The sequence below is a fragment of the Siphateles boraxobius genome, unplaced genomic scaffold (genome assembly GCF_051911475.1).
Source record: "Siphateles boraxobius isolate OS27281-9 unplaced genomic scaffold, OSU_SipBor_1 46, whole genome shotgun sequence".
Classification (NCBI taxonomy): Eukaryota; Metazoa; Chordata; class Actinopteri; order Cypriniformes; family Leuciscidae; genus Siphateles; species Siphateles boraxobius.
Genome location: NW_027509097.1, coordinates 7,022,473 through 7,035,809, shown reverse-complemented (window position 1 = coordinate 7,035,809; position 13,337 = coordinate 7,022,473). Strand labels below are relative to the sequence as shown.

Genomic DNA, 13,337 nt, shown 5'->3' with positions numbered 1-13,337 from the left:
AGCTCGTATTCTCTTACCAGTAACTTTCCCTCACTTTTGACACGACAAAAGTCCAATAGTTAGTCAAATCTCCATTAACCGACAGAGGCTTTTATATCTCGGTGGAGAGCGGATCATTTAAGTGGAGCGTAGAACTCAAAACTGACGGGAACAGCTCCGGTATATAGGTAAAGAACAGAAGCAGCTGTTGCTTAAACTCCCTATTGACTGGAACTAAAACCTTCAGATAACACATTACCTGCAGGGCTGTACAGTGCGACATATATGCAAATAAATAAAAAGTTTGTCTAAAAACATTTTTTGTGATGGTTTGTATTCTTTGTGCACTTTATGGAACATCCATGGCTCTTCAAGTGATGAACTCCATGTGTTTGTTTTCAGGGAACAGACGTTTTATACTTGTGCTGTTTGGCCTGTGCTGTGCTATGTGCAAAAAAAAGTTAACGTACAGCCCTGACCTGTAAGTTACCAAAACCACAAATAAATCCTGCACGCGTATGTGCAGGCGAAGAGTGGCTCTCTCATACTGTATGACGTGGCAGACAGCTAGTCCCAGTCCCACACACCGCAGGTTTTCCGAGAATGCAGTTGCGAGTCATGAAAATTTACAGGTGTGAGTTGTTATAGAATGCGTTTGTCACTCCTATAAACTGAACTGTGTGAACGTAACTGTATTAAAGAAACAAGTACAGAGCTGACAACCGTATTCTGTTGTTGTGTGAACGTGACCATAGAGACTTTGGGTTGCACTGTTTTAGGCCAGGAAGTAACCACCTAGCAACCCAGCAGAACACCCTAGCAACCACATAGCAACAACCTTTCTTTTGTTCTTTCTTACGTTGTTTTTCTTCCTTCCTCTCTGTCTCGCTACAGTGCGAGTCTGCTCTAGTATACAGCTGTCTATGGGCCCAGCCAAATGTAGCTGCCTTCAGCATTTCTCTCTCATTGATCCTGCTAAGCCGAGGGAAGTTTAGCTGACATCATCTCTTCATCTGTGCTCCCGTGTTCTTCTAATTCATTATGTACATGAAGGGCTGCCGCTCGGGTGCTGCGCTCACCATGCTTTTTCCTTCATTGAACATGTCTGAACAGAATGGCTGAAAAACAAGACAAACTTTTAAACGCAGAGTCTGTCAGCCATTGCATCACATCTGGATTAATTATTAATTCAGTTATGCACTAACCTGATCCTCCCTCAAGAGCATTTTGTTAGATTTTTCTTTATAGATATTGATTTATTATTTTGTTTTCTGTATTGTTTCATAACATTTGGTATGATTGAATTTACAGTGTATAAATTATAATATGAATTTGAATTAACTAGACTGATAATTTTACATTTGTGTTTGTTTATTAAATATTTTAGCACATTTCGGCTGTTCTTCCAAGTATAGCATGTTTAATCCACGGCACAAATTTTCTTCTAAAATCTGCATAGAAAATCCAAAAACAGCACATTTGTTAATTAAAATATTTTATTGATATAAGTCATAAATAGGAAAGTGGGGTGAGTTGTACTCAAAGTGACTTTAAAGTGAGGCCATGACAGTAATGCCTTCAACTTAAGGATGTACATATATTTCAGGATGTGGTGCATCCCTGAGAACAATAACTTTGGGTCTGAAATAAATTGTTTCAGAAATATAGCTTTTGGGGAAAAAGTGGTCTCGTGGCACAACTTGCCCCTGGTTCGGGGTAAGTTGTGCCTTTGGGGTGAATACGTTGGGGTAAATTGTGCCAGTGATTTCTGAAGTAAAACAGAACATTTTTAATGTTATGAACTGTAATGCTATATGAAAGCAAGACAAATTCAATACAAAAATACTAATTTAAGGTTTATTTGGATATTGTCACCCTATTAAACTGTTGGAATAAGTCCACTTAAATACACAATATAGGATATTTCTGATTGAAGGCTTTGGCAATAGATGCCTGTTGACATAGATCGCTGTCTGTTTATTATGTAACATATAAGAATAAAGTGACTAGGCTAATCTCTAAACCTCCTATTGTGTCTTAGGCCACTTACAAACTTAATCAAACTTCTCTTTAATAACATAGTGCAAATTCAAAACTGAAATCAGTGTTAGCTAAATTAAACAAATGGCAGGTAGGCCTAAGTCAAACACTGATGAGGCATGCCCATCTCCTCACTTCTCCAGATTATCCCCTGTGAGTATGTAGGTCTAGGTGGTCTGGCCTACTACTTAACATCCCACTATTCAATTCTGCAGGGGAATATAAACGTCTGCTCCCTTCTACCTGTACCACCAAGTTTTGGTCTAAAAGAATGTCACATAGTTTAAGCGCTAAAATGTAAGAGTACAATGAACAATTACAAATTAATAATATGCTGAAAATAATTATAAGTGGGGGTGCCACTGGCACAATTTAACCCAGGCCCTTTGGCACAAATCACCCCAGACCCACAAGTTTGAAAAACTAGCATGATCCAGCAGTTAAGAGCTAACATCATGCTAACTCTATAGATTCATTGTGTAGCCTGCTAAAGCCCTAAAACATGTGTGAAATGTTTTCAAACTTGTCAATAATTGTTCAGACACTACAATCAAAAAACCTTAATCACAGAAATTTTACTTTGAAAGGAAAAAAACAGTTTTTTGAGCTAAAATGTCCTTACATCTCATGCCATGTGTCTCTCTTCTTTGGAGGATATGTAAAATGGATGGCTTTTCAAAATTATGTGGTCACATGACCAATTTCTATGGTTTTCCAGAAACAAGGGGTGGATCAACTTCCCCCCTGGCACAAATCACCCCACTCTCCCCTAGTATTTAATATTAAATATTTTAAATTAATATTTATAATACTGAAATGAATGTTTATATTAAATTAATAATGCATATTACACTGTATACAGTGTACTGATTATTTAGCTATATTGTCGAAGATAAAGGAAAAACATTTTTGTTCTCATCTTGGACTTTTACAGTAATATTTGACAGTTAATATTGGTTGATTTCCAGTAGAAACACCACTGCATGAAGCATATTCAGGTTTATTTTTGCACACCCTGCATGACAGGGCATCTGATCTGTGGCTGGTCAGATGAGGTCTTATGAAGCTCAGAAGACAGCGAGATAAATAGTGAGAATGGGATGAAGGCTGGAGCACCAGGGCTTGTGAGGTGAAAGATAAATGTGTCACGGACAGCAGTCCATCCTTGAGCACAGCTGTGTCACTACCATTTCCTCCACATGATGGACAGATGAGCACACCAACTTTACGCTTACTTTCTCTCTCCCTCTCCCGTTCTCCCTCAGGTCTTTATAGGCGGCTGCTCAGTAAATGCATTCTCTGGTCTCCCCATGTCAGAGTTTTTTTCTCTTTAAATCTGTATCCACACTTCCTGACAGCTTCCTTAATCTTCACCGCCACATACAAATGTTGGCAGAGCAGAGGGAATTTGTAATATGCCACCAGCATACCCTGATCTCCCCCTGCTCACCCAGTGGCTCACCTTCTGTAACCGTTGCCCGATGCACTTTTTCCAGGCCGTGACAGCATTTGAGGTAAGAACTAACAGAGTTGTGCTTGTGTGTCTTTCAGCAAGTGGACGATGTGGCGCAGACAGACGGCTCCCAGCAGCTTCAGCTCCAGCCCTCAGACTCTTCGGAGAAGCAGCAGCCCAAACGGTTACACGTCTCCAACATTCCCTTCCGCTTCCGTGACCCAGACCTCCGGCAAATGTTCGGGGTAAGTCTCAGGCCTCAGCCAGATGGCAGCAGGTTGTGTCTCTCAGGAAGGCCTGATCATCAATCCTGTTTTAATTTGACAAGGACCTTGATCTTATATGCATCAGTGTAAAAACCAGTTTAGATATTGTAGTTGTAGCCTGTTTTTTTTTTTTCTCCACTAAAGTAATGCATTAGTATAACTAAACTAGGGCATTTTTAATTTAAGTTGCAGCCAGTGTAGTCCAATTCCCGAATGAATTAATCTTTCAAGACCTTTTTTCAATAAATGAAAGGCATGTGTAACCAGTGTAGTCTGATTCCTGATTAAATGAACCGTATGAGATATTTTTTTTTTGTTAATCAAAAACAAAAAGTGTAGTCCACTTGAATCAATCTCATGAGTCAGTTCTTTTTAGTGAATCAAACACGTATAGCTTAGAACTAAGTGTAAGACTTTATTTCATATAACTATGTGTAGTTAAAGATTCTGTACACGTTGTCCATTTTGCCAGTAGTATTTTATAAACCAATAAATATTTTGTTTAATTTATTTACTATATAGCTAAGACCAATTATTGGATTGCATTTATGTAACCCCTAAAAAGTCTGTTTAACCTTTTGCAAGAATTGTTTTAAATGTAAAAGTTTAATCATTTACTTTTTCCAAGTATTTATTCTTTAATTCCGTTAAGGATCTGGAGACATTACATATTGTAAACTCAAACAGTTAGTCATATGAAGGCTTTTCTTTGCAAATACTGATGTATGTGATTAATTGTGATCCATTTTATTAACTAATTGCCTTGCCATGCAATTAATGTGATAAAAAAAAATTAAAGACTAAACCTCTATAATTAGCATGTAGCCCAAATATTTTATTTTATTAAGTTTTTTTCTTGTTTTTCAATTTTTTCTGTTTATCCCTCCGAGGCTAGAAAGAGCATGATAAAGTGCTAAAGGATTTAACTGCATTATAGTAGCTTTAGTTTCCGTATTTAGTATGTGACAAGGGATCAGAACTTTTTTTAAACAAGGGTTCAATTATTCAAGTTATTCAATCAAAAAGTTTTATTATACTGAGACCAGCTACAGGCTTGGTAATGGTTGGTCATTATTTAGCGTTTTATCCACAACTACTGCCCCTCAATCTGTGTTTAGATGTAAGCACTCTCGGCTAGAATAAAACACAAAACTAATGACCGACTTGGAGCTTTCTTTAACCAGCAATCTCTATAAGACTCAAGGACTCGTACAGTTAAACTCCACCATACCTTTGAATTAACAGCAGCCAGCAAGGGAGCGGCGTTAAACACTGGCAGCTTGTTACTGGAGGCTGCAGGCAGCGTACAGAGGAGAAAAAAACATTGTTGGTCCCAGCTTGTTAAAAACCGGAGTCTGTGTTTACAAAGGGCACTGTATAGCAAACAGTAACACTTAAACTGGTGGAGGACTCTGGGTACAGCCTGACTGCTGAGTCTTGATAACATCTGTTCCTCACGCTCTTTGTTGTCTCTAAGAGAGGCTGTCCTCTCCTCTCTTCTTCTCCCCAGTCCTGCCCAGTGTTGATGTGATGAACAGGGAGACAAGCATTGGTCCCACCAGTGGAGACGTAATTAATAGCGCTCCTCACTGTGGTTAAAAACTAGAAGTTTATCCTCATTAGGTTTGTGTTGGCTGACAGCTCCGATGCGAAAACAGGCATATGTGTGACCATGTGTGTGTATGTTTGTCCAAGTGTGTGTATGTATGTTTGTCTGAAGAGACTTTTGCAACTTGCTGTGAAGTCTCTCAGGGACCCAGGGGTGCAATTATCCCATGCCATAGATAGACTAGTGGGAGAGAATGGGATGGACAAGCGCTGTGCCCCTCTAAAGTCCCAAAAAGTGTGAGAAAAGGCAAGTCTGAGAACGGTGAGAAGTGACAGAAGCACAAGGGGAGGAGATCACCATCTACTGACGGTTTAAAACTCTTTAAGCACTTACTCTGGATTTACTTGCTACCCATAAATCTTTGGCTTCTGCAAAACGCTGTCCAGACTCCATTTCCCCATACATTAAGTTAATACTTTTATTTTCTTTCAAATTCATCAAAGAATCCTGAAGAAAAATGTGACACTTTCCACAAAATATTAAGCAGCACAACTGTTTTCAGCATTTATAATAAGAAGAATTTCCTTGATCAGCATATCCGCATATTAAAATGATTTATGAAAGAACACGTGACACTCGCAAAATTATTTGTGTTCCCCCGAGAAACTTTGCGTTCACTCGCAAAGAATAAAAAACATTTTCTCGGTGGAATGCAGAAAGTTTTGCAAGCAAATGCAAATATTCTCCTGGGAATGCAAAAATTTAGCGATGGATTTTTTCCTCCCATCTCATATTATTTGCATCACCATGTCCCTTTAGGTGCTCCGTACATAAGACACCTCTTTCAAAAACATTTAAAAAAATCTTACTGACCGCAACACTTTTACACCATATAATGCTTAAAGAGTATTTATATCACTTTTCTCACAGTTCTCAGACTCAGTTCTCTTTATTATATAGATTTTAAATGAAGCCTCCAATTGAATCATCTCTATCTTTCGATGTTAAGTCTTAAATCTAGATTATTGTTGAAAAACGTCACAGATCACGTTCATTTTTTACTCCAAGACAGCTTTCTAAACCATTTCTGATTTCTCAATTTAGTAAGATGGAAATTCAATTTAGAATAGCTGATAATGAAAACTCCAATTCTACGAGTCTTTTTCCTCATTCGAGTACACTTGCTTGGACCATAGTCAAACAAAGAGCGACGATTAAAAAGCTCCATTACCCAACCTTATTTGAGCCTCATTTTATAATTAGAAAAAGACATCCAAAGCAATTATACAGATGAGTATGTGGATTTAATGCTAGTATATGAAATTGGTTTTAAAGCACCACCATGACGATTCTACTCTGAGGCTGCAAAATTGTCCAACTCCTCCCATAATACTCGTATTACTGCAATGATGTGAGCTATCCTACAGATCAGTACATGCAGCATACTGTATGTATATACTAGTAATAAAAATTTCCCCCCAGCACTGGAGAAAGTTAGTGTTCGATTAAAACAGGTGCCTTGTTATTCTGGATTAATAGACCGTTATTCCCCTCGGTATTTCCCTTAGAGGTTTGAATCTTCTAAAATGTAGATCACCCAAGGAGGTTTACCTTGAATCTCAAACAAGAGTAGAAGCCCCATATGGTTTTGTAATGGGTTTATAATGAATACCTGCTTGATTTCCAAAAAAAACTAACTTAATGTCACACTACTGACTCGCTTTTTTAACTACTCTGCCTCTGTTTGCACAGCGTCTGTGACTAGCTTCAAACGACTCTCGCAAAGCGTTTCCTCAACATATCAAGTGTGTGGACCACCAGCAGTCTCACACTGCGGTCTCCCATTGATCCTAATTTCAAGTAGGCCTATACTCTTATTAAAGCTCTGCTGCACGGCAATGGTGATGATGGGGCCTATGGTGACTAGGTGTGATTAGTTCAGTTTTCCCAGAGATGACTACCCTGGGAAATATTTCAGCAATACCATAAGCCCATTAGGGTGGGTTAAAACCATTAGCGTCCGCAGACTTTGTTTTGAGCGAATTGTCTGCGGTCGTGAGCAGGTTCATGCTGAGATGCAAATGCCAGTGTTTGAATCTGAATCTGGCAGAGTGGAAAAAAGGATCTTAATTTGAACAAATGGAGGAAATCGTGTCAAGTAGCAGCTGTTTGGGTTTGTCTGTGGAATTTGAATTGGGCTGGAAAAGCAACAGCCGGCCAAAATGAACTGCGAGGCGTCTTTTTTTTTTTTTCCGCGTGAGATCAGAGCAGCACGCACAGCCTCCTCCTCACTGCAAACATGCACATATACAGTCCTCCTCGGGTTTTCCCCACGGCTGGGCGGATGAAAGGCAGCTCTTCTTAACCTTATTAGTGACCTGGGCCCTCGATCAATCCCATTGAGCCGTAGGTGCCTGGAAGGCCCATTTCTCCCCTGTTGTGCTGAAATGAAGCCAATGCGGCCTGCTTGACAGGGTAATTAGTTTTAATGAAATAATACAGCCATTTTAGACAGCAATTAAAACCTGCTTTCATTCCACCCATTAGGGGAACTTAAGGTTTTGCTTTCATTCCTCCACGTTCCGTAATGATCTCCAAAGCCGGCCACGTTAAATGGAACGCTTAAGCGCTGTTAACCCTCCGGGGAGAGCCGGGCCGGCCGTCATTCCTCTCCGGCGACCGCCAAAGTGGAAGAGAGAAATGCAAACAGAACCTTTATCACATGTGTCATTTTGTGCAATTGCTCTTAATTGCTGTCCTACGCTTTCATATAAACAGTCATGCTTCCCGGCACATTTATAGCAGTGCACCCTGGAGCCTCCTGTGTCTCCTGCTTCCATCTAACCAATTATTTAAGCTTGTTCCAAATGACTTCTTTAAGAAGCTGTCTCCTCCTTCGGCTAAAGCAGCGGTGACCTTGCGTTGGCATGTTTATTTATTTATTGAAATAAACCTGCTTGATTCAAGGCCGCGTTGTGGAGCTCCCTAACCAGGATCCCGATTAGCATAAGGCGAGAGGTGTTAACAATGTAGCGCTCTGCGTTACAGGCAGCGAGGGTGGTGTTTATCACCCCTAATCAGGCTGCTGCCTTAAGGGTTCACCTTTTGGCCACAGGGGTTGACGTTCAGTCAAAGACCAAGAAAGTTTGGGCTTCTTTCCTTGGCGGCCAGTTTGCAAATCCATATGCTGCATTCAGTGGATGAAAGAATTTTCCAGACAAAGCCGTATCTCGGAGGGAGTGGTCAGTGCCTCATGCCTAATGCTAATTAGAGAATAAAAATGAGAGATTGGGCGTTTCAGAGGGCCGTGAGAATAACAATCAGATAAAACCACAGAACGGAGCGCAAATAGCTGGAAAATAATAACCGAAGTGACAGGTAATTACGAGGATGGTATTCGTCAATGAGATAATAAACAAACATATGGTTTATCATCAGCGATGATGGCTGCTCTATATCCAATTATCCTTTTTTTAATTGAGTCGGGTGTTTGGTGTTAAGTCAAGCCAGAAATACCCTCTCCTATGGCTTCGGCCAGCTTTTATCAGTCAAAAACACCACAGAAAATAACAAGCCATATCGTGTCATTAAGAGCACTGGTGCATACACAGCAGGGTGCTTCTGTGATCTTTTGAAGTTTGCTCCCATCAGCAGTATGTCCTGCTCGTTCCCAGAGTCCCGACCCAGCCGAGAGCTTCATGTTGCACAATTGGTTAGGCAGCTACAAATAAAAGCCTTCAATTAAATTTACATAATAGGACCTGAGTTACATTTTCAAAAGCGTAACATGAATTGTTTTGGTTTTTTTACATTCTTTTTATAATTGATAGTGATAGAGGAGCAAATAGTTGTGCAAGCAATGTTGTGTGTCATGTAAAGTTAATATTTTCTGAATTAATCAGTTGAGTGCATGATTAATAAGTTATTCACAAAAAACAATAAAATGTATTTTTTTCCTGAATCAATCAGTGTTTTGAATGAATCAAATTAGTGAATGATTCATTGGCTCATAAAGAAAATAGGTGTGTATGACTTGAAGAGGTGCTGCGCGGTGTATGACATAGAAGTACCACAAGATCGATTCGAGAGCAGACGGCTCCGTATGCATTTGAATCGCTGTCATACTTTAACGTCACTGACCGGTCTGCGCAGCGCCGCTTCAGGTTGAACACATCCAGTAACATTTTTTTATATATTTCTGAATCGATCAGTGTTTTTACACTAATCAAATGTATGGTTGATTTGGTGACTTATTTATGAAGAGAGTCAATTGTTTTCTTTCTGAATGAATCTGCGTTTTGAAAAAATCAAATTAGTGAATGATTCATTGACTCACTCATTTAGACAATAGGAGTGTTCGACTTGAAGCAGCGCTGCGCAGATCGATCGGTGTATGACATCAAAGTACAGTGAGAGCGATTAGAGAGCAGGCGGACCGTATGCATTCGAAACGCTTTCACGGTACTTTGATGACGTACACTGATCGGCCTGGCCGCTTCAAGTCGAACACACCTTAGTAACTTGTTTTGTTCCTAAATCAATCAGTGTTTTGAACAAATCAAATTAGTGAATGATGCATTGAGTCACTCATAAAGACAGTCACTTGTTTGATTCCTGAATGAATTAGTGTTTTTTTAACAAATCAATGTGAATGATTTACTGACTCACTCATAAAGACATGCTGAAGAAACAAATAGTAATAGTAGTATGTGGTTCAGAAGTCACTTTTTTTTTTAGTCACACTAAATTAATTTGTGTTTTGAACAAATCAAATGAGTGAATGATTCATTGACTACTACCTCTTTCACATACTGTAAGGCAAAAAAATAGTTTGCGAAATACTAAAATTGTATGTCCAAATTCACAATCTTTATAAAACAGTAAGTAAAAAGTTCATATGATAGTGACAAGATGACAAATTTGGTACATCCGGATTACATTCATACTACACACATTAGTAATATATGAGTAATTGCTTGTCTAAAAGAATTACGTACTTAGAAAGTGTGAGATTTCGGACGCAGCCAGTCGCTTCTCTTTTTTTTCTAAATGAATCAGTGTTTTGAATTAATCGGATGAATGAATAATTAATTGCCTCACTCACCACCTTCTTGTATAACAATTTAACCTGCAGAACGAGAAAAATCCCCACTACAAATATACAGCCTGGAACTAATTGTTGTATATATTTTTTTATTTGTTTATTGTAGGATGATGTCTACTATTTCACTTAATTTAAAAAGAAAAATGCACAGTATATACTTTGCAGTGTTTAACTACTAAATTAGCATTCCACCCCAAACACAATTTCAGTCAGTTAACAGTTAGAGTAGCAAAGTAGCAAAAGAAACTTTATGCTTCACTTTCCATATTAAGAGACAATACAATTAGTTGTCTCATATTGAGTTGCATTGTAATGCGTTACTTTTAAAGTAACCCATTACTGATCCATTGTGTTTGTCAGTATCATTTCATAGCAAAAGTGATGTGTGAAGTTTTGTCTTGCGTGTTCTTAGCTCCAGTGAAAACGGTGGGTTTACTTAGCTCCCTGTGCAATCAAGTGCTCAAGTTTCCTGACAAACTGCAGAAGAGATGAATTCTAATTACTCCTTCTCTCTCCCTTTCTGTCTTCCTTTCTTTCTTTTTCCCCTGTCTCTCCTCTTTAATTTTTTTTTTTTACCCGTCTCCTTTTCTCTCCACAGCAATTTGGGAAAATTTTGGATGTGGAAATTATTTTTAACGAGCGGGGCTCTAAGGTAAGTCAACTGGAAGAGCAGTTCTTTGTCACTTCATACTTCTTCCTCCCTACAGGTCTCCTCTTCCCTTCATGAGCCGAATAATTACAGCTCTTGCACAGCAGCCGCAAAGTGACTCAAACGTCACACTCTCACACTCGCTCACACTGAGCCGAGACACGTTTTGGATAGGTGAATAGCTACGCGGAGAGACAAGTGAGTGGTTTCAGCTGAGTACAAGTTAACTCGCCCAGTTATAATTCAATGAAGTGAGCGTCTGACCAACACGCAGTCATTCTGCTCTTAGAGCTGTCCTACTGTAATAAGATTCAGCTGTTTAAGTCTCCAGTCTTGCGCTGGAAACGGGTTATATATAGCCATTCTTCCATATAGCAATGCTGGTCTCAAAGGAGGGTGACATTTTGCTGAAGAGAACTTCTCTCACCTCCTCCTAGTTGATTCACGGGGGTGAATCTGCTCGAACAAACCGTCACAGTGTGCTCAACCTAAACAATACACATTATTAGATTAGCCGATCATTCAGAAATAGCCTGTTTTCTACTAGTCTTTTGAATACCTCAGTAGCTGTTCCAAAACCTGCTACCTATGTGTATACTTGATTCACAATAGATTGCAATAGTCTTTGGCATTAGCATGTTACTAAGATAACTCTTTGTTATGCTAATGAGCATAAAATGACTTTGCATATGCAAATATTAGGAAAAATAATCAACCTTTAATGATGAACAATGAACATATTCTTTTCAGTATTACATATGCTGAGATCAGGAGAGGGAGGTTTACATGCAGAACTCTTACTGGCCTATGAAAGTTACACTCACCCCCCTAAACCTCACTCCCATCCGGGTCAACTCAATCTGCTCCGAGCGGGATTTGAACCTTAGTCTCTGGCATGGGCTGCAGTTTTTAGCCTCCTTGTTAAAGCATCCGCCTCCCACGCTGGAGACTATGGTTCGAATCACACTCGAAGCAGGTTGAGTCGAACCGGTTACAAATACTGTTTATATACAGTATATATATATATATATATATATATATATATATAATAGCAGTGTTGATATATGAACATACTATCAACACTGCTATTATATATTGTATTTTATATTATATTACATATGCAGATTTTTAGATGTATTTATTATTTATATATAATATATGTATATACAAAAACCAGGTATCTTGGCAAGCTGCATAATTGAGTTGCTTTTACCTTGTTGAACAGTCTCTGTGCCTATGATCCCTTAAAATACTGCCTCTGTAGGCAGCTCACTAGGTTTTGGAACAGCATGTACTGTATGTTTGTGTTATTCAAAAGATAGTGGCTCAGCTTTCTAGCTGTGTAAGCTAATTAAATCTGTGATAAAAGGGGAAAACTACAAGCGCTATGTTGAACACGGTAGCGCAAAATGTCAAAAGGATTAATTTTGCGCGCCATTCTTTTTTGATTTTGCTTTTTCCTAGCAGGCCAAGGACTCCTGGGCTGGTCTTTATTCATGCCAGACGCAAGGAATGGAGTGTCCATGTATGCATATCATACTCACAGGCCTCCCAAAGCAATTACCAGGCCGTACTTGCATAGTGTGTATGAACTAAAAGACCAGGGCTTGTTCCACACTCTTGTTTGCAGTGCATACCTAATAGCTGTTCCGGATATGGCGTTTGGAAAGCAGTTGGCCATAACTCACTGCTGACAGCAGAGGTGGGGGTGCGGGGACAGAGCAGGCACTTCCCAGCTAGAGCGCAGGACTGTGTGCATTAAACTTCTGAGCTTCTATGTGGCCTTGGAAATATTCTGTACATTGTTTATATAATTTAAAGACAAGGACAATATATGTGTTTATAAAGAATGACAGTTTGATACTTACTGATATGCTTGGAAAGACAGATTCAAGATTCACTATAATGTACACATGCATACATGCCAAATGTTTCAGTATTACCAAATGCAGAATTCGTCACTGTTGAATATAATCCCAGAATGCTCTTTTCCAGTAGCTTTCACCCTTAAGTCCTAATCTCACTTCTTACTAATGGATAGAATTTGCAACCCTGTTGACTGACCTTTCTCTCTTTCTTTCTTTCTTTCTTTCTTTCTTTTTTTCTTTTCTCACTCACTTAATTTGTTGCCCATTCAAATATCTTGAATCATCCCCTTCATTCTTTACTGGGAATCCTTTATGATCACATCATCTCAGGGTTTTGGTTTTGTAACTTTTGAAACAAGCGCAGACGCAGACCGCGCACGGGAGAAATTAAATGGTACAATCGTAGAGGGACGCAAAATTGAGGTGCTT

General features: G+C 39.1%; 1 protein-coding gene across 10 annotated transcripts in view; it reads left to right on the top strand.

Moving 5' to 3' along the window:
* The window catches only part of rbfox3a (RNA binding fox-1 homolog 3a), a 441,507-nt gene that overhangs the window by 395,947 nt on the left and 32,223 nt on the right, over nucleotides 1–13,337 (top strand). For 8 of the 10 annotated variants that reach the window (XM_077200542.1, XM_077200545.1, XM_077200538.1 and 5 more), the window contains 3 exons: nucleotides 3,571–3,717; nucleotides 10,990–11,043; nucleotides 13,239–13,331. In XM_077200542.1, the coding sequence (XP_077056657.1) occupies nucleotides 3,571–3,717; nucleotides 10,990–11,043; nucleotides 13,239–13,331 (294 nt within the window). The remainder of the gene's footprint in view (nucleotides 1–3,570; nucleotides 3,718–10,989; nucleotides 11,044–13,238; nucleotides 13,332–13,337) is intronic. The other 2 variants (XM_077200544.1, XM_077200546.1) reach the window with 1 other exon arrangement.